Source organism: Lepisosteus oculatus, chromosome 7 (genome assembly GCF_040954835.1).
Source record: "Lepisosteus oculatus isolate fLepOcu1 chromosome 7, fLepOcu1.hap2, whole genome shotgun sequence".
NCBI classification, from domain to species: domain Eukaryota; kingdom Metazoa; phylum Chordata; class Actinopteri; order Semionotiformes; family Lepisosteidae; genus Lepisosteus; species Lepisosteus oculatus.
Genome location: NC_090702.1, coordinates 50,032,202 through 50,052,924, shown reverse-complemented (window position 1 = coordinate 50,052,924; position 20,723 = coordinate 50,032,202). Strand labels below are relative to the sequence as shown.

General features: G+C 38.8%; 1 protein-coding gene across 2 annotated transcripts in view; it reads right to left on the bottom strand.

Moving 5' to 3' along the window:
- The window catches only part of pde3a (phosphodiesterase 3A, cGMP-inhibited), a 168,139-nt gene extending 149,312 nt beyond the window's left edge, over positions 1-18,827 (bottom strand). The window contains exon 1 of one of the 2 annotated variants that reach the window (XM_015352131.2): positions 16,960-18,827. In XM_015352131.2, coding sequence (XP_015207617.1) covers positions 16,960-17,901 — 942 coding nt within the window. In that variant the 5' untranslated portion in view covers positions 17,902-18,827. The remainder of the gene's footprint in view (positions 1-16,959) is intronic. The other variant, XM_015352132.2, reaches the window with a different exon arrangement.
- Between the last annotated feature and the right edge of the window lie 1,896 nt (positions 18,828-20,723).

The following is a 20,723-nucleotide window of genomic DNA, read 5'->3' as shown; positions in this document are numbered from 1 at the left end:
TTCATTTGCATTATTTCATTCATGGTTTATCCACTCTAATGTGACTTTGGCCTTGTGCTTTGCATTATCTGCTGAGAGGGAAATTTTTATCCCAGTCTTAGATCTAAAGCAGGTTTCCTCTAAGATTGGCCAGTACTTTGCTTTATCTATCTCCTCATATTCACAAACTTCCTTGTCCCTTCTGATGTGAATCAGAACTAGAATATCACACTGCCACCACCTTGTCAGTAGTGATGGTGTTGTCTGGGTGATGCACTTCACTGGGTTCATATGAGATGTGACACTTTGCATTTAGACCAGTAAGTTCCAGTTTTGTCTTGTCTGACCACAGCAGCTTTCTCAACATGTTTGCAATATCACTTAAATGCTTTGCTGCAAACTCCACATGGAATTTGAGATATATTTTCCACTCTGCCATACAGGTCAGCTTTGTGGAAGTGACTGAGATACCATTAACTCATGTACATTTTAACTTGCCCAGAACCACCATGGTCCTCATGGGGGCACACCTAACAAGTTTCCTACTTGCAAGGCAGCTCCTTGTCTGTCTGGGTGGTACAATAAACCTTTCACTTCTTAAAAATTAACTTCATAGGAATATTCAGTCTTTGGTCAAATTAAACAACTTCTCATTGTTGGTGCCTTTTCTTTATCTCTGGGTTGTTTTGAAAGGTCCACATTTTCATGGCTCTAAATCTCAATCTTTGCTTGAAGTTCACTACCTGGCAGTGAGACCTTACTGAGTCAGGTGTATTTCTTTTGAAATCAAGTCAACCCTAATTGCAAACAGACAAAGGCCATTCAACTAATTGTGTAACTGGTGAAAGTAATTTTTTGTACCTGGTATGTTAGAAATTTAGGTTTGCCATAGCAGAGAGGTTGAATACTTATACTGTACGTATACATTGAACACATTTTATTGCTTTTCTTTGCAAACTCCACACAGATAGCACCCCAGGTCTACAGCTGAAACCAGACCCCAGTGACGCACTCACCAATGCTAACCACTGCGCCACGATGCCATCCCCGTTTTCAGTCCAAGATCTTAAATTGACTTCAGTTTCTTAAAAATGAGGAAACGACTTCTATCGATAGCCTCTTGGGGTGCCAGGCAGGGATCTAATCCTGCCCAATTCTGTGTTCTCTTCATACTGCTGCTCGTAAGAGAGATTTTCCAAAACCATGATGTTAACATTTCAAGTTATGCTGATGCTGTCCAGCAATTCATAACTTATGAGTTGTTTGGCTGATATTAAGTAGTGGATGTCATTTTTTTTAACGTTCTGATAAAACAGAGATAATACAATTGGAACCTTGCCACCAACTTCAAAAATGTAACCACCAGTGGTTTCATTGACAGGACGCCTGATCAAGTTTACTCCTTTGAGCAACATGGAGGTATCTTTTCTCCATCTAAGAATCACTGCCAAAATTAAACACGTTCTTTCTCTGCCTGACATCGAGCAGATAACGCATACTTTTGAAACATCAAGCCTAGATTATTCTGATGCTCTTTCCTCTGGTATCTCAAGTCGTATTATTTCATGACCACAGCTTGTTTGGAATGTCACTGCCAGAACTGTAACAAGAACCAGAATTGTAACAAGAACAATGGAGAAATTGTAAACAAAGAAAGAATTTTGAACATGTACCCCCTGTACTGGCACACCTCCATTGGCTTCCTGTTCGACACAAATACCTGCAAGACATGTTGATCCCACATGTCCTCAGTCCGCCTGTTAGGTCACAGAATGCAGCCCTGTTCAGTGTCCCAGAGAGCTGAGAAGACATTTTAGGTGGCCCCTAAACTATGGAACATTGTTTTAACATTTATAAGGGAGTCTCTCTGTTGTTTTTAAGATGAAAATCACATTTCATACAGCTTGACCTTATGAACACTGTGAGTAATCTTTATAAATGGTTAGTACTGTTAATAATAACATTTTGTTTTTAAACTTTACTGTATTTGCATCTCCTCCTTTCAACACTGTAATTGTTTTGTTTCTGGTTATACTTTGAGGAAATTTCCTTTATTCTTGTATCTCTCTTTCTATACATATCTTACTACTGTTATGATAATAATAATTATAATAATAATTGCTTACACTTATATAGCGCTTTTCTGGACACTCCACTCAAAGTGCTTTACAGGTAATGGGGGCTCCCCTCCACCACCACTAATGTTATGTTCAGTTTACTGCATTGAGTGATTGTTTTTGCGGAAAATGTCAATACACACTGAGTACATGGGGGTGGCGTGGTGGCACAGTGGTTTCCACTGCTGTTTCACACTGCTGGGGTCCTGGGTTTGATTACTGGGGTGCAGTTAGCGTGGAGTTTGGATGTTTTCCCTGTGTTCATGTGGGTTTCCACTGGGTGCTCTGGTTTCCTCCCACAATTCAGCAACATACTGGTAGGTTAATTAGCTTTAGGGAACATTGGCCCTAAATATTTTTTTAAATATCTAGACATTTAGACTGGACTGGACTGCCACATTATTATTATTATTTTTCCTTTATCACCTTTTGGGAAGAGTCCATTATTCAACACTGAAAACCAGAAAAATATTTCACCAAAACACGACAAGCTTTTCTGGTGCATCACTTCAGAGCATGTTTCACACACAAGCACCCTGCTATGCAAACACATTGAAGTGACATTTGACAACGTTTTCTTTCAGACAGATTGAAGAAATAAAAAAAGGAAATGTTCACAAATTGTGGAAGGCACGTGACTTGCTAGAAAACAGCACAGAGTCAGCAATGCTCTGTTATCTCTGGGTTTTTGCTATGGTGACCTTGTCTCTGTGTTCAAAACCTCATTAGCTTTTGGCAGTCTGGAATGCAGTGCCCAGTGTTCACTAATCACACCACTTGTCCTTTATCTAGGGAGGAGAATGTGTCTTGTACCCCTGCTTTCTCAGCTTGTCCTGAAATGCCACTGAACACATAGAGCACAATCTCCTCATACATTATCTTAAACTGGACACTCATCCAGGCCTAAAGCCTCATTAGGTTTTATGCAATTTATTATATCTATGAGCGTTCTAGCAACTTTACACAAAAAATGAAAAGAGTCACAGAAGCATAGACTAAACCGTTAGTGAATGTTTTCTGTCTAAATAGATTGTAAAAATCTTTATGAATCTTAAAAAAAAACTACAAAACTGTGACAAAGACTGTATTAGGAATATCTATCCCAGCATAGTTTTTACAGAACCAGCATTAACCTAAGAACTTTTCCCCCTTTGATAAACGATTCCTGTCCAAACTTTCAAGAGTAAATGATGCCATTTACAGATATTTGATTTGTCTGTTTTTGTGGAAGAAAAGTAAACAAGTAAATCTTGTTTCAAAGGATTCAAACAATTTCCAGGAAAACATACAAACTGTAGAATCGGTTTAAAAAGCCTGTAGAGCTGACAAGAGTCTATGGTTTTGTGATTTATGTTACTGATTTTGTACTTTAAAAGTGTTCAGATTACACTTCAGAATACATTATGCAGTATGAAGTTATTTCAAAAGCCTTTCTTTTTCAGCATCCTTGGTCAAATTTAGAAAATGTCAGTAGCATTAGTGGTGTTACATGCATTTGTTTGCACATTGTTTTTTTTTTTCAAATGCAGCCCCAGGAGGTTTCTCCTGTCTAGGAGGACAATGTCCACTTTTACATTTCCAAGACAGCCACGCTTTACAGAACATCTGTAGGTCAACTTTAGTTTGCATTATCTTAACTGTATGCAGATCTATATACAGTAGTTGTCTTGTTAATGAAAATTAACAAAAAAACTGACAGTGAAATGTACTGGTGTATTTTAAAGAAAACCAAAAAAATCTCAACCTAAAATGGCACAATAAATTGTATTTGGATGCAGAATTCAATCTAATGCTTTCGGATATATGCATCCTCTTTTTTGCCCACAGATAATAGTTACAAATTGAAGGAGCATTTACTGGGATGGTCCTTTGCCAGAGTAAGCAAACTCCAGAAAAAATGGGATTTTGGGAACGTCTGATTGTTGTAATTTCAATTTGCTGGGTTTGGTGCCCTTGGCTCGAAAACTAACTTTTTTTATCCCTCTCAGTTCCTGATTGCATAAAACCTCCTATTCATTAGCTGTGCTGGTGTGCACCTGGTCACACAAGAACACTGCTTTATCAGGGTCGGCTTCAAATTTATTCAAAGAGCCGTTCTGAAAAAGCCAGCGAGTTTCGTTTTAAATGAATGAGGTTTGGCAGTCGGCCGTTTTGAGACAGCTGAACCTACATTCCGAAGCAGGGTACAGGCTATTAAGGAAGAAAATAATGAAAGGTATGCAACTCTTGCATGGAAAGAAAGATTTCCCTTTGCTTCTACACTTTTTATTCAAGCAGGGCTTATGGACGCTAAGGGAAAACTACAATTTTATCATAAAGCAAGAGGTCTCAGAGGCTTTAAAACAATCTGCTATGAAATACAGCAATTTAACTAGGTGGGTTCTAGTTTAAAGAGTCCTCTAAGACAGATATTCTAGTATTCAAAACTGACATCATTTGCTCTTCTGATCTTATCGGCTTGATTTGAGAATAAACACAACTGATTGTTTAAAAAGAACTTTAGGACTCTCACTTAAAAATGAAGCACAGTAATGTACATAGTACTAACAAGGTTACTGTGTTTCTTAAACTTGTTTTGGTGTCAGATTTTATGAAAACTAGGACGAAGACACAACTTACCTGGGAACCTTCCATGAAATGTTTAATGTTAATAAAATATATGTTTCCAAAATTTCTCAGGCAGTCTTTGAAGAATATGAAATTATGTTTATTTTTTTCACATTTAATCAGAAAGCAAGAACAATAAGAATTTACATGAAAAACATTCTGAATCTCAATTTGGATTGACAGCCAAAATGATGTTAAACATGATATTTCTTATTTAAATTATTTAGGCAGTTCAAAATAAATTAAATATAGATCCCTATGGCCAAACAGAAGGATTCTGGAAAGGTGAACCACTAAGAAATCATCAGAAAGCGCCACTCACATTGTTTACATTTGTAATGATATTAAGCCATATAAAATATATATAAGAGAACAATATGATCAAATTACAGGCTTTCAATGTTTACAACCAATATACAGGAAATGCTCCATTCTTTATTTTCTTCTTTCCTTTTATTTAAACAAAATTCTGAAAAACAGGAGCTATTTCTCTTTATTTTGCTATCAACTGATTAAAGTAAAAACCTTTTTCCCCTGTCTGTTTGAATAGGTTTCAGGCAAGAAGACATTGACAATACCCAACATTCCAAGATACGTACAAGAATGCAGCATCCAGAATGAATAAGGTTATCTTCTCAATAGGAAACAGCAGGAGTGAGGATGTTTGCCAATGAGACAATTTCCCTAGAGCGGTTTACGGCAAATTTAGGAGAAGTCTTCAACACTTGGACTTGGACAACACTGACCCGAAGATTTGTAGAGTCTATTTGAACCACCTGCAATTTTCAGATGACATCATTATGCTTGCACCAAACCCAAATGAATTACAAATGCAAATCCAAGAAATTGATCAAGTAAGCAACACACAGTAGTTCAAATGAAAATAAACCTATGACAACAGCCATGTCTAACAGGTATGCTCTATCTATGGAGACCAAAGCCAATTGAACTAAGCTGCAAGGAGTCACCAACTAAGCATTTTAGATCAATCCCCAAAATGATAACCTGACTTGTGAAGGAAAAATAAGGTTCAGAATGGAATAGGATGCTTAAATTAGATATCATCCTGAAAGGAAAACTACGTTTTTGAGTCAAGACATTTTTGCATTGAGTAACTCGTGCTCCCTCTGCTAAAGTATAGTATGGATGGGAAACACTGGATGCTGAATAGAAGAGTGATTCAGGAACTACAGTACAAGCAACATAAATAAGTGTGGAAAAGTGCAAACTGGGAATAACGAGATGAGACAGGAAAAGAATAAGAGGACAAAAAACCCAAACATTATTGGAAAAGTGAAGAATGAAATGTTAAAGAAAAACATTTATTGTCCACCATGAAACATGGAATGGCCACACTAGAAACTTGGAGTCGTGCGGCCATTCCAAGGAAGCCACAAAGGATTTATGAAGTACGAACAGCAATGTGTGTGGAACAGAGCATGAGAAATTTGAAGAATTCACCTCTCATTTATACTGGAGGAAGATTTCCGTTCCAGCAAGAACTTTGTCTTCCTACACAAAACAGCACTTACAGTATTACATCCTGAAAACTGTTTAAGTATGTGAAGCATCAGACCTTTTATATATACAGTTCCCTGCAAAAATATCCAGACTCTTGCACAATTTTCAGATTTTGTTGCTTTAAAACTTGCAGTCATGCCATTTTGAAGTTACAGTTAAAACGCGGTATGTACACAACCTACTCCACACCGTCAAAGCAAAAAACAAAAATAAACACTGTGAAGAAAATGGAAAAGTTATGATTGCACAAGTATTCAAATGCGGCAAACCTAAATTAATTTGCTGTAGGTGAACATAATTATCCTAACGAGCCACAAAATTAGTTCAGAACAAAAACACCTAACTCTGTGGGGTTCCTTGGCCAGGTAATGGTCATCATGAGAAGGGTACAAAAAATATCAAAGTCTCTGAATATTCTTCTGAATATAGTTCACTCAAAATCAAGACATGGATGGTGTGCTGTACCAACCAGACACTGCCTAGATCAGGCTGGTCCTCCAAACTGAGCAGCTGGGCAAGAAAGAAACTAGATGGGGATGTCACCATGAGGGAATGGCACCTTTGAAAGAACTACAGTACATACACATCTCCCAGCCCAAACCATCCATACAGTTCAGCATGGTGGTGGCAGCATCATGCTCTGGGGAAGCTTCTTCACAGCAGGGACTAGAAAGCTTGTCAGGAGTAGAAAAGGTCAAGTACTGTACATACTAATAACAAACCCGTACTAGTCTGCTACAGACTTAAAACTGAGATGAAAATTCACAATTTGACAGGACAATGATCTAAGGCACAAGGCCAGAGCTACACAGGAGTTCCTAAGAAAAAGAAATGTCCTTTGGTTGCCTAGTCAAACTCTCTGACATGAATCTTATTAGGAATTTGAAAAGACTTGAAATCTGCTGTGCATAAGCAATCCTCGTGCAAATTGAGAGAGCTTGAGCAGATCTGCCAAGATGAATGGGCAAATACTGCACCAGGCAAAATTGGTAGAGACTTATCCAATTGAGACTTACTTGCAACTGTAATTGCTACAAAAAGCGCTTCCACCTAATAGTGAGATTGCTGGTCTGAATACTTATATTATCAACATTTTTCAGGTTTTTCTCTTTAGTTTATGTTGTTTAATTGTCTCATATTGTAACTAAAATATACATGGTATCCCGGTATATATATATATGCTTACATGCAGACTCAGAACAGATCTGTTTTACATGGGTAACATACTCATCCTTTCATACATACTGTAAATTAACTTGAACTTGAACTTGAACTTTATTGCCATATGTAACCGGTACTGGTACAATGGAATTCTTACTTACAGAAAGTCTCTCGTTTGTAAAACAAGTGTAAAAAACAAAACAAAGTGCAAACAGTGCATCAAGACAATGTACAAACAAACAATAGACAATGTGCAAGTAAACATGCAGACAGTTTGAATGTAAACAATACACACGTGTAAACAATGACTGGAGACGTACAATAAATAAATTACAATGAGGTAGATGGTGATGGTGTGGGTGTGGTCCGAGGGGGATGGCTAAATGTGTTCGCCAGTCTCACTGCTTGTGGATAGAAGCTATTGAAGAATCTAGTGGTAAGTGACCGTATGCTCTTATATCTCTTGCCTGAGGGCAGTGGGGTGAAGAGCTCATGCCCGGGGTGGTGACTGTCCTCTGTGATGGCCAGAATTCTACCACGGCAGCAAATTACAATCTGTCCTTAACATCCATCAGCTAATATACAGTATAATGGTCCATCATTCTCATGTATGACAATAGTTAAGCTGCAGCAGTGCCAAGTTAGCATTTCCTAGTGTTGCTTCATGTTGTCATCTGGAATGAATATTGGACTTGCTTTACAGCTGGTAATCATCACAGTTTGGCCTCGGTCTGAGTGGGAGCTATCTCAAGAATAATTACAGAAAAAAAGTCAGGAGAACCCAGCTAAGGACCTCACGTTGTCTCTTTCCCTCACTTACGTAAACGAATAAATAAAACATTTTGAGGGGGTTGTTTTGCAAGTTTGTGGTTTCTCCTTCGAGTGTACAATTGTGAAATCACTGCTTGGGATGGATATTGGGTGAAGGGACAGCAGTGCAGTCGTAGGTCCAACAGTGTGAAGCCAGACATAAATACCTCCCAGGTCTGCTAAACCCTTCATTCCAGACTCAAACACCCCAGTCCTGGGTGTCACTCCGACACGACTGAGAAAGTGGTGCCAAGAACAGTACTGCCTGTATTAATTTATAATAACTCGAAGCAAAAGTGGAGGCCTACCAACTCAATTAACTGCTGCTCTTTTCAGCACAACCTGGACCAATCTGGAGATATTTTGCAAATCCAGTTTAAAATCCAGGAGAAAACTCTCTTTCTAGAACCTTGGTTCTGTTACAGTGGTACTGTGCACATTTTCTATTTCTGTGTTTTTTCTTGTTTGTTTTAGTTTTAAAGAGATGTCTGTGGGAATTACAGTTTTTGCGAAACACAGACCTGTTTATTTGAAAAAGCTGGCTATTACACAATTTGCTGGGGAGCGGGAACACATAAAATTAAGAAGACTCTTGTAAAACTGTCCCACAAACAATGAACCCAATTACCAGTAATAACTTTATTTCCAGCAGCAACTATACTAAATAAATGAGCAGTGAAATCATATCTGAAAAGACGTCACCCAGACAAAAACGTTACGTGAGGCATACAATGAGCTCTCAGACTAGCACCCTAAGAGCTGAAAATCTCTTCAAAATATACAGTATGTTTGCTGTTTTCAAAACATCTACAAATATTTCATATTTAATAAAGCTGAAATTATGCAATGGAAGTGATATCAATCAGATAACTCTACTGGTTTTAACACTCAGATTTAATTGCTTTGAAAAATAATGTCCTCTGTTTTCTGTTGTACATGATGTAGTGAGCACAGGGGAAACTGGGAGTACATCACTTCTTGGACACTTTTAATTTCTGAAAAAGAAGAAGCCATTGTCCCGTTAAGCACTACAAAGACTTTTTTTATCCCCTACTCCAAGCATGTAACACTAAACCATTAAACACCAAGTTTAAACTACAGCATCAAACTGTTCAGAGTGTACATATCGTATACAGTATTTATGTACAATACTTACGTATTGTATGAGCCTTATGTTTATTCTGGTTCAGTGACAATTGAAGGTTACAGTATCTTTTGCTTGTTGCTCTACTGTTAAGCGTGTTCATCAATAGAATTGAAAACCATTTTTTTAAATAAACTTTGGTTACATTGACAATACTAATCAGGGAGAGTCGATTAGGGATAGAGTAAGCTTCATGTTGGTATTTTTATTGAGCTAGAAGGGTTCAATGGACTGCTTGTAATGTTTTTTTCCGAGAGCATAAAGTACAGAAACAGTGCTACTTCACACAGCAAAGCCCATTTGAACTCTTGCTCCATACTCCAATGAACATAGTTAAGTATCCTTATAACATAAATACAAAGACGTATGTTTACTAACTCTGTACTGCTGTTAAATTAAAACATCCCCAAGGAAGGATAAAATAGAGAAGTGCAGATTAAAAGAATACTTTGTTTTTTAAAAAAAAACATCTTAATGGGAAAGTCAAAATAGAGTCTGTAAAGCTGTGTTCTAGTCAATCTTATAAAATCAACTGTTTCCGTACTCTGTATTCATTCCAAGAGCACTGCATACCACTGAGAGTAAGACATCTTTTTTGGGAATATTTTTATTTATTATCTAGAGTTTCAAAAACCTAGAACAATAATTATAATAATCGCACCTGAAGAAGGCTCCACAGTCTGAACGTTGTGTTTCTTTTCTTCTCTTTTCAGCATGGAATAAACCTTTACTTGTTCCTTTGCAGCCTACGCATGCTGACGCAGCTACCTACTTGAACTACGAGAGCTAATTATTCTTTGGTATTCAACCAATGAACTAGCCAGATGTATATAATTGTTGGAACAGCAAAGTAAAATCTAGTCATCAATGTGGACAGGATGCCCACATAGAAATACATCAACATGCCTTGTCTTCACAGCACACAAATTCGGACATAAAAATAAAAATTCAGTAAATTGCCATCACAAATCACAGACAGGAGATTACACAGTGATAATTATCATTATTTTCATTGCCAATATAATTATCATTATTTTCATAATTATCATTATCAATATGCTGCTATTGTTTTTAACAAGTATCTGCTTTGAACTATTATAGTGGTAGTTGGGTTTGTTTTACTTACATACATGGTAACTAGGAAAACATAACACTTCAAAAGTCAGTACTAACAAAACATTACCACTCATTTATATAATGTAAATCTGGGATTTAGTGTTGCCTGAAATAAAATTCCATGTTAATATAACTTTTTGACCTCAAGGTTCCACTTAAGACCTTTCTGTGTACCTCTGTCATGCCCTGAACGTTGTGCAAGCTAATGCTAAAAGCTATTGCTGTCTTTATGTCTGATCTAACTTGTTTGGTTGTTTTATTACAGCTTTGCAAGAGATACTCAACATGTCCTATGGCTCACTGAGAGAATCGTTTCTGAATGTACAGACTTGAAGTCTTGAAGACTTGAAGACGTGCATGGCAGATGAAGTGCTCACTAACGAGGAAGGACAGAACACACGCACTCGAGTAAGGTATATTCCCAGTGAAGCTAAAAACCCTAGAAAATCAATCCTGTAAATGCACTGAAATACATTTCCCAAAAACAAGAAACTATAGTAAGCACATTACAGTAAAGCCGTCATCTGAAAAAGTTCAAAAACTGTTAGTACATTTACTTGAAACTGGTCTGTCCTGTTTGTCTTTTAACCAAGAAATTGACCCCTCCTGTATAATACTGCAGCACATTCATTTTCTCCATCACTCCCTGTTGTAGCTCTCATAAGTCTATCTACAGAGGTGGTTATTGACTGGAATAGACAGCATTCCTTAGTTATACAGTATAACTGAACTGTTTAGGAACCTAAACAGAAAAAATAATCAAGGAATGTGCAGAAAACATGAGCTGTATTGGTACAGTGCATGCAGCAAATTGAGACATTATGTAATAGTAAATGCAAGTGTTATCATTACTTCTTCAACAAACATTAAACAACAGTGGAACTATGACGTATTCCCTCATTTGTGTACTGTAAAAGAGACTGCTTTAGTTTAGAGAAGATACACAGGACAAGAAACAGCCTTTCATGAAATCTAATGCAGGGATCATCATTAAACCAACGTTGCTACAAATTATGTTTTATAACACTGTGTCTACCCCCTGCATACAATACCTTTTACATTAAAAAGCTACTTGAACGAACCTAAAGATTGTAATGAGAAGTGTTCACATGATTTCAGAATAAATCCATTTGTCTCTGTAAGGTCCCACAGTCGGTGAATTTCAAGAAATGTTTCCACCATGAGGATCGGGGAGCTTTCTAACCAACTCAGGAATAAAGTTATACAAAAAAGGCACAGGTCAGAAAAATAAGTCTGATCATGATGAAGTCCATCACTAAGAAGTGGATGGTACCCAGACACTGCCCAGATTAGGTGTTCCCTCCAATCTGAGCAACAAAGCAAGAAGGAAACTGATTAGGGATGCCCCTGTGAGACCAACAGTGACATTGAAAGAGCTACTGAGTTCAGTGGCTGTGATGGAAGCAAATGTACGTGGCTTAACAATATCCCAGTCGCTCTGCAAAGAGGGGGGTGTATGAAGCTGAAAACACAACATCTCAAATCCGGAATGGGATATGCAGCAAAGCACCTAAGTGATGCTGCAAACATTTGGCAAATTATTTTGCAAAACATCACCTCTGTTGCAAACACAACATAGTGCATCATTCAGTTAAACCTATTCCTACTGCCAAGCATGGTGAAGGCAACATTATATTATATTTTTGCTCTCATCAGCTGAGACGGTAAATCTCGTTACGATTAAAGGAAAATGGACATATCACAGTACAGGCAAAAAGTAAAAAAAAAAGCCTCTTTCACCCAGATTTAAAACTACTACAGACTTAAAACTGGGGCACAAATCAATCTCATCCAAAGCACAACGCTAAAGCTCCGCAGGAGTGGCTTAAGGTTAAGAAAAAGAATGTTCTTGGGTTTCCCAGTCAAAGTGCTGACTTGAATCCTATTGAGAATCTTAAACAACTTGAATACTGCTGTCCATAAGTGATCGCCGTCCAACTTGAGAGAAATTGAGTAAATCTGCCAAGAAGCCTGGGCAAATATTACTCCAGGCTGTTATGCAAAATTGGTAGAGACGTATCCTAAACGACTTTTGGTTGTAATTGCTGCCAGAGGTGCTTCCATCTGATACTGAGATCACTGGTCTGAATACATATGCAATTAACATTCAGTATTTCAGTTCATACTCTAAAACTAAAACCAAACTAAAGTTTTTGCCGTCATTTGCTGGACTGTATCTCGCTTTAGAAGTCTTCATCTTGAGCATTCAAGTCTCAAAACGTGTGCATGCATTATTTTGGAATTTGACTAAATGGGACACCATAGGAAAGGTGTGAATATTTTTTCCAAGGCACTGTAGCTGTGCTACTGAATTTTACCCATAGAACACTCATTTTAAATTTGAACCTAGGAGGACACCTTCTATGTAATCTATAAAATATATACTATATACCACTTCGCTTAGAAGAAAATTCTAAATTTTCATTGATCTGATATATTTTCAAATCAGAAGGCACACCATTCCTTTACACAATACACAATTACACAAAAGTAGACAAGGCAAACAAAATGGCAGGCAATAGTGTTATGTTAAACCACACAATGCACAAGCAAGACCCCATTTAGAACATGGCATACAATTCTGCTCACGACTTTATAGGAATTATATTTCAGCCCTTGAATCAGTCCAGAGAAAAGCACCCAGCGGGATTCTGGGAAAGAGGAAGGAATGGCATACACTGAGGCTAAAAAAACTCAACCTTTTTAGTCTTAAACATGGAAGACTTCAAGGGGGGAATGATACAGACTATCAAAGACACTGATCTAGACACCCTTGTCAACTGGGCGGACTTTAGACTAAACAGTGAAACATGCTGGAAACCATACTGTAAATGGAAGTGCATTTATAACCAGGAACAGGAGGCACTTCTTTACACAAAGGGCTGTGGGTGCATGGAACAAGCTGTCCAGGTATGCTGTAGAAGCCAATAACCTGGCTTCTTTCGAGAATCAGTTGGATGAGTCTCTTGGATTTATTAGCTACTGAAAACCAGACGAACTTGATGGGCCAGATAGCCACCTCTCATTTCTTATATTCTGATATGCAACAGTAAACAGTTACCATGTATTGTGATAAATGTCAGAAATCTCCATTTTATTTAGCCAAATAAGAACTACAGTACTTAATAATAGCCTTAAGCATAGCTATTCCTCTTTTATTGTACACAGATAATAATGGCTACTTGTTATCTCTCAAATTAAGAAAATCTCAAGTATGGCAGTATCAGTCATGCATGAGGAGTGTCCGGTTAAGGCTATAATCTCTGGACAAGCAGCTCTCTCATTTAATCATCCCTGTTCTTTGCCTGTGGCGTAGATCCCTAAAGGTCTTATACAAAATAAATTGTAGACTTCTAAAACAGTCACTGCAGCTTCCCAAATATGCACAGAAGAAACGTAACAATGCATTATGCACAAAGATATTCTGATTTAGAAATACTAAAATTATTCATGGTGCTGCAATGTGTTTTTTTTTTCCAAACATTTGTTTTTAAAATCGTGTTGTCATACAAAATTCCGTCTTTGAACACACGGACTTCCCGTTGTCTGTAGTTACACAACGCAGTCACTAGAGGGCTCCTTCCAATACTGATGAAGCCGGACAACGAAATGCAGTAGATACAGCAAATCCGTAGAACTAAGAAAATTCCAAATCAAAACATATACATTACTGTTTGTTATTACCTTTTTATCACAAAAGCAGCCATTGGTTGGTGATATTCTCCACTTTGAATTCAGCCTACCAAAAGCGTCCCTAATCCTATTTAATGTTCAGCAATGTTGTCGTTATTAAAAAATAAAATATTTAGTAATATTAAAATAAAGGTTTAACGTGTTTCATCAATACGTTTAGCTTTTTTAATGATAGCATTTATATTCCACTATAATTTTATTCACTTAAAATGCATTTTTAGAAATATACACTGTAAACGGTTTACAAAGAAATTGTATTCAAAACACATAACTAGTAATGAAAAGCTAATAAAGTTTTTTTATGTTTTTCCCCTTGTCACTTTATTTTATCCATTATTCAATGTCTTTTAAAATCAACATGTGGGCAGCATGTTATGACAACCAATCAAGGGATAATAAATTAATCAAACCGGTATTCAATGTGTGTATTGTGCTAAAAAGTACAGTAAATGAGAGTAAAATAATGTCCAAGGTTAAAATAAAAAAGACTGTTCTGATTGCGTGCTCACAGAGATATTTCTAATTCATAAAGCACATTTCAACGAGTACAGTGCAACGTCTCAAACAGCCAGAGTTTTGAACTAAAATTTCACTTTAGAAGTGAAATTCTGGTTAAAGTGAGGTGTAAATTGAGAGGGATAAGCTCAGGACCGTAAATTGTGATTTTTTAAACTTTATATTAGATGTGCTCTTAACAACATATGGTCAAGATAATTAAAAAACCATGAGATCTCTAGAAGAGTCCATACTGTACATACAGTAGCACACAGTCTTTCATTTCGTAAAAGAACTGTAGTTAAGTCTTGACCAAGACACAGAGCTTTCAAAGAATCTAAATGTGATTCTACAAAACACGATAAGGACACGGACACTCCAAAAATCCACAATTCCCAAGAATCTGAAGTAACCACAAGCCGATCCTGTTCTCCGACAACGCAGTATTATCTGCGGTGTTGAGACTCTGCTCACTCATGCACATGGAGATCAGTTATCATGTCATCTGTAATCTGTAACAGTTTAGGAAGAAATCCATCACTTTTTCGACGAATTCTACACATGATGTTTGTGTTACACTGATAACATTTTACAGGACCTGCCTCCTTTGCTCATATTTTCAACATTGCCTCATGAGTTAAAACCCCCTAAAATAAATGCATACACTGTACATTCTGAAGAGAAAGCAGAACTCACACGGCCAAACGTTGCTCACTAAGGCGACAGTTTACTCCAACAATTTCACCTACTTATTATCCCATAGTAAAACAGAAAAAAATGCAAATCACACATTACTTTCGAAATTTAACGTGATGGCACTTAAACCTCAGATTCAGATTTATTTACACTTGGGTGTCTTAGATGTTACTGTACCACACATTTAAATCGAGAGAACTTTTTTTTTCTCCATCTGTAGTTGGCTACTTATAAACAACGTATTTCGCACGCCGATATTTAGACTAAAGTTAATTCGCATCAAGAAAAAAGCGGCTTCATCACCAATTTATAGGCGCCGCTGTGCCTCAGGATATCTATAACAGGCTACTGTAATAATTATACATTTTATGGGAAACTCACAAATATGTCGTTAATACGTAAATTCCTGGATTTTGTTAATTGATCAGGTGGTTTTCTTTTTTTTTTGTTTAAAATCAGGATTAATGTTTATTGATATTTTTACATACAGTACAGTATCAAAATATTCAGAAAATCTATGTTTGACCCATTAACCATGCAAATGATCAAATCTGTACGCTTTAAAGGACGCACTTTGACACGAGTAGAGATGAATATGCCAAGGACTGTATTGATCTATTTTTAATATGCTATTTGCAGATTCTGTCTTATTCGTTTGCTGTTCTTTGGAAAGCGAGCGATGACTAAAGTTCCCAAGAACATTTGCAGTTCTATGGACTGCACTGCTCTGCAGTTTTTAATGAGCAAGCTCCCCTGTCCTTTTACTGTAAATTCAGTCCTTAATCACAGGCTTAAAGTGATCACCCCTAAACGAGCACCTACTGTACCTTACAAAGTTGGTGAACCGTAGGTCTGGGTTCAGAAATATTATCAGAATTATGCTTTCTGCTTAAGCATCTCTAGGTAACACACAGTCTCTTTAATTTCCAAAGACGATCATGCCATGTACTGCACAGCACAGCGCTTTCCATTAAAAACTATGAACCATAACTAAAAAGTATTTCTGCTGTTTGGGTGAAAGGATTTTTAGTAAGCTCTGTCTTCAAATCGTAAAGGATTTTCTTTTAAAATTGAGTGGCCTGAGTTCTATGTACAGCATATTGTATGTCTCTCAAACTTCTGTCGCTTTCTGTATACTGTATATCTGTTTCTGTAGTTTTTGAGACATCCAGCTACTTTGATAAAAGTAAGGCTACAGTAAGGTTACCGTCACTCACATACAGTACAGAAGTATACGCAAACGCAAAGTGTATAGCAAACGAAAAACAAAAGTAAACCTTACACAGAACAAGCACTGCATTTATATACTGTATCACAGCCAAAATCCTACCGCACATATAAATATGTCAGGGATCATTCAAGGGTAAACAGTTCAAGCAATTTACTTAAAAAAACATAAATCCACTTTTATTCCCAATATATTACTTTGCCGCAGGGGAAACGGATAGAAGTGAGATTGCATTAATACTCTGACTTTAATCCAGTGCCTCCCAGGCCCCGTTATCCTCTCCCACTGTACATGCCCAGAAATCCCGAGCAAAGTCGGACTTGGCAACTGCTGTGTAATCCGTACATGCTCGTCCTTAATCTCTTCCTTACCTGATCCCTTTGAATACAAGGCAGCGAAGTTCTTCTGTGTGTCTTGTTGCCGCTAGGCTGACCGTGTGCCATGTCTGATGATATTACCGAGCTGGACCTCCTTCTCCTTTTAAATACCGGGATCTCTTCCTTCGCTCCAGTCACGGAGGTACAGCCCTCCTTATGAGTCCCCTGGTTCGGCAGGAGCCTGTCAGCATACCTCGCCAGCAGAATGCCCAGGACCCCGACCAGGTACGCCAAGTAAGGTCTCCAACTGGCCCGGACCTTGTTTAGCGAAAGGAGCGAGATCGTCCTGACCAAGCTGATGAAGATGACAACAGAAATGCCCCGCTTCAGTCTCACCAACATGAGTGCTCCGCCTGCCAAAAGAGCGAGTGTCACCACGGCTGCCGTGAAAGACAGCAGTTCGTCCGCACTAAGCAGGAGACACTGGGCTGCTGCTTCTCCCAGGTGCCAGACAGTCAGGAGGAAAAGGGCAGTTTTTAACGGGACTCCACAGCGCATCAGATACAAGCCCACCCAGAAGAAGGCACATACTAAGGTGAAGAGATGAGATACCAAGTGCCCCCAGGACTGCAACTGATCCACCGCGCACCCTGACGCGGAGTGAACTGGGGACCCCGTCTGGCTGTCTCGGCTGCCTCTGCTGCTACCGCCGCCGCCGCTGCTGCGGCTGTTGTGCTCGAGTTCCCCGTTCACAAATTTCACCACCAGAGCGAGAAAGACCGAAAGCGACCCCACGCATAACGCAGACGAAAGTCTCTTGGAGTTCCAGATCTTTGTCATCATCAGCCCTACCCACGATCCGCAGTCCCGGTCTGGAGACAGAGGGGTGACATACGTCTTCACATACCCGTTGCGACTGGGAGCCCAGGGGCTGCTGTTCTCGAAAGTGCAAATCGATTTACCCCGAAAATGATCAGATTCTGTTGTCACTGCCATTGTTAGTTTTGTCTGTCGACAAAAGCTCACACCTCTAGCAGCGCCACATTACACACCAAGACATAGGCGACCACTAGATCCACTTTATTGCAAAGGGAAAAAAAAAATATTTCCTACAAAAAATACATATTTATATAAAAAAAGTACAGTATAAAAGAAGTGATCCCAAAGTTTTAAGGAACAGCGCAGGTCTTCCACTAAGGTCGCAATCAGCGATTACAGCAATTATCCCCTTCGTCTCCTGCAGGTAGTCAAATAAAAGCCCCCAAACAGCATTCAATGAGCCCAGGGTGGCAGACCAACTCCAGACGATTCCAGATCTAGGCCATTGCTTTTCATCATGTACAGTAAATGTCTCACTCTCGGGTTTTGCGCTCTCCTCCTTCGTGGCGCTCCGTTTTTATTATTTCCCTCCTCGACTCAGTATGTCTTCATACCCGAAGACTCTTTATTCTTGCCGAAATACGAACGCCATTCCCGATCGCTGGGAAACGGAGCTGTTCTCGCTCTGATCATTTTTAAAGAAAGAAACGTGTCGCCCTGCCCGGGGACTGGAATCGCCTACGGTCCCGTCGCTTTCTTTAAAGCTAGTAAAGTATAGAAAATCCAGCATCCGTGTTTTTTAGCTCCAGATCACTGTACAAAAACAAAACACGGGGAAGCGGGTTGTTTGCGATCTGCCCGCTTAACTGCTGGTGCTGCTGTGTAGAGCTCTTTCCAGGTCCTCAAGCAAGTCCATACATACAGAGCAGAGGCTACGAGACGCAATAGCAACGCAGCAGAAACCATTAGCTTTACTTACAGGCGGTGTCAGATGATCGAGGTTTTTATTTGTACACGGTGATACTTGAAAACTGCATTTCAAATAGTTTTTTTTTAGCCAGGCATGGTTTCTGTTCCGTGTGTAGGTGATTTGTTTTGCTTGAGCTGCTGGTCTTTTCATTATGCACAAGGTTCCCGGACACACGCGGTCGCTCGCTTTTAAGTTTACTGTGGTATAACAGACTAGAAGAAAATGTTGCAGAGAAGAACGGAATTCTTTCTTTTTTTTGTATTTTTTAATATCTCGTGGATAGGACAGGTAAAGAGAGCACGCTGTACTTTCTCGAGTGAGACATTTAATAATAATGGAATCCAAATATAGTGCGCATTTATTGGCGTACGGCGCTAATCTGTTTCGGACAGTGTAGATAACTATTTTTTTGTTGTTGTTTTCAGGTCTCCATGTGGTCTACAAAAGACATCGTTTGTCCAGTCCATACGACATTATTAATATTAACTTTAATGGACTGTTACTGCATAGATCTTGTACACCGAAGTTGATTAATTATTTTTGTGCAATGTAAGACACATCGTCAATATCGCCTCAACAGGATGTCCCAATAGGGGGAAAAACAGCATAGTATACCATTGGTTTGAAATAGTGATCGCGCACCTAGAAGTGAATCTGTATATCAAGTTTTAAGACCTGAGAATAACTTACTAACCAAGGCTGACGTTAATGCAAATAAGGTTTCTGAAAGATTTTGCAATCTGCAAGGCATATTCACAGATAGTCGCCATTCTGTCAGTGTGTTGTGTTCTATCGAGAATACAGCAGGTAGCAGTCTATTGACCTGATTGTCTTCACAAGTGCCTTCTTTGCCAGAAGACTAACACTGTAGGAAATACTGTTTTGTTTTTGTGATTGAAGGTTATTACAGTATACCCCTGCACAATATATGGAGTTTACAGATGGAAAGTTAGATGCAAATCTATGGGTGGTTACTGATACTGGTCTAGAATATTGTATAGGAAATATATTTTTCACCTTTTCTTTCACCAACATGTTTTACAGAATCTCCAAAAATCCCACTTTTTTCCTCAAGGCAGTAAACCATAGCTGTGTCAGTCAGGCATCTGCTAGTCATAGTATTTAACCAGTTGCTCCTCATCACACCATAAACCAAATGTATCCAATTGGCAGTACACTGTACCAACAGTCGCCCTGTGGATAACTGGCTCTGCAGTTGTCACCATGAAACACAGTTAAACACTTGACTAAGCTAATACTGTGGTTTCTTCCTCAACCAGGACCAGCAGAGTGGAAAACATCCCAGGTGTGTCAAGGATTTGTTTAACTCACCAGAAGCATGGATTTATTTTATCTGCTGCAGAGGGCATCAAGAGGCATTATGAGTTTCTGTTTTGTTTCATGCTTTAGCATGAACTGTTCTCAGTTGTAAAAACATATATTGACCATAAGTACACCTTCAAATGATAGGTGGCCATTCAGCCCCTCTATAGCATGTTGTTAGTGTAACGAACAGTTCTTTCCGGACCCTATGCGGACGACACAATCCCGACGGAGTGGGGAAACACAAGGGAAACGTCATGCAGGAAAACGGGGCTGAAGACAAGGGGGCGTGTCCAAGGTGCGCTGGTGCACGGGGGAGGTGTGGCCGAGGCAAACAATCCGAGAGTAGTCCTTAGGGAATATCCAAAACCCAAGAGTAAGTCCAAAACCAGGAGATCCATCAGAACAAAGAATTAAAAACCACGAAGACCGGGTCGGAACCGGCGGACGGGGAACGGGAACAGAGGTTAAAACCTTAACGGGACCAGGCGCTTCCAGGTCCCGGACTCGCACGATATGGAAATCAGATGCAGAGCCCGGATGAGCGTCAGCGCCTGGCTTTTAAGGTGGGCTGGGAATAGGGAACAGGTGCAGAGAATAAAGTCTTAGTGAAAGGGCTGGAGCACCCTTAAGGAGGGGGGACTATAATTGTGACAGGTAGTTAGTAGCTACAGTAATTGTTGTTAGGATCAAATTCAGCTGTTTC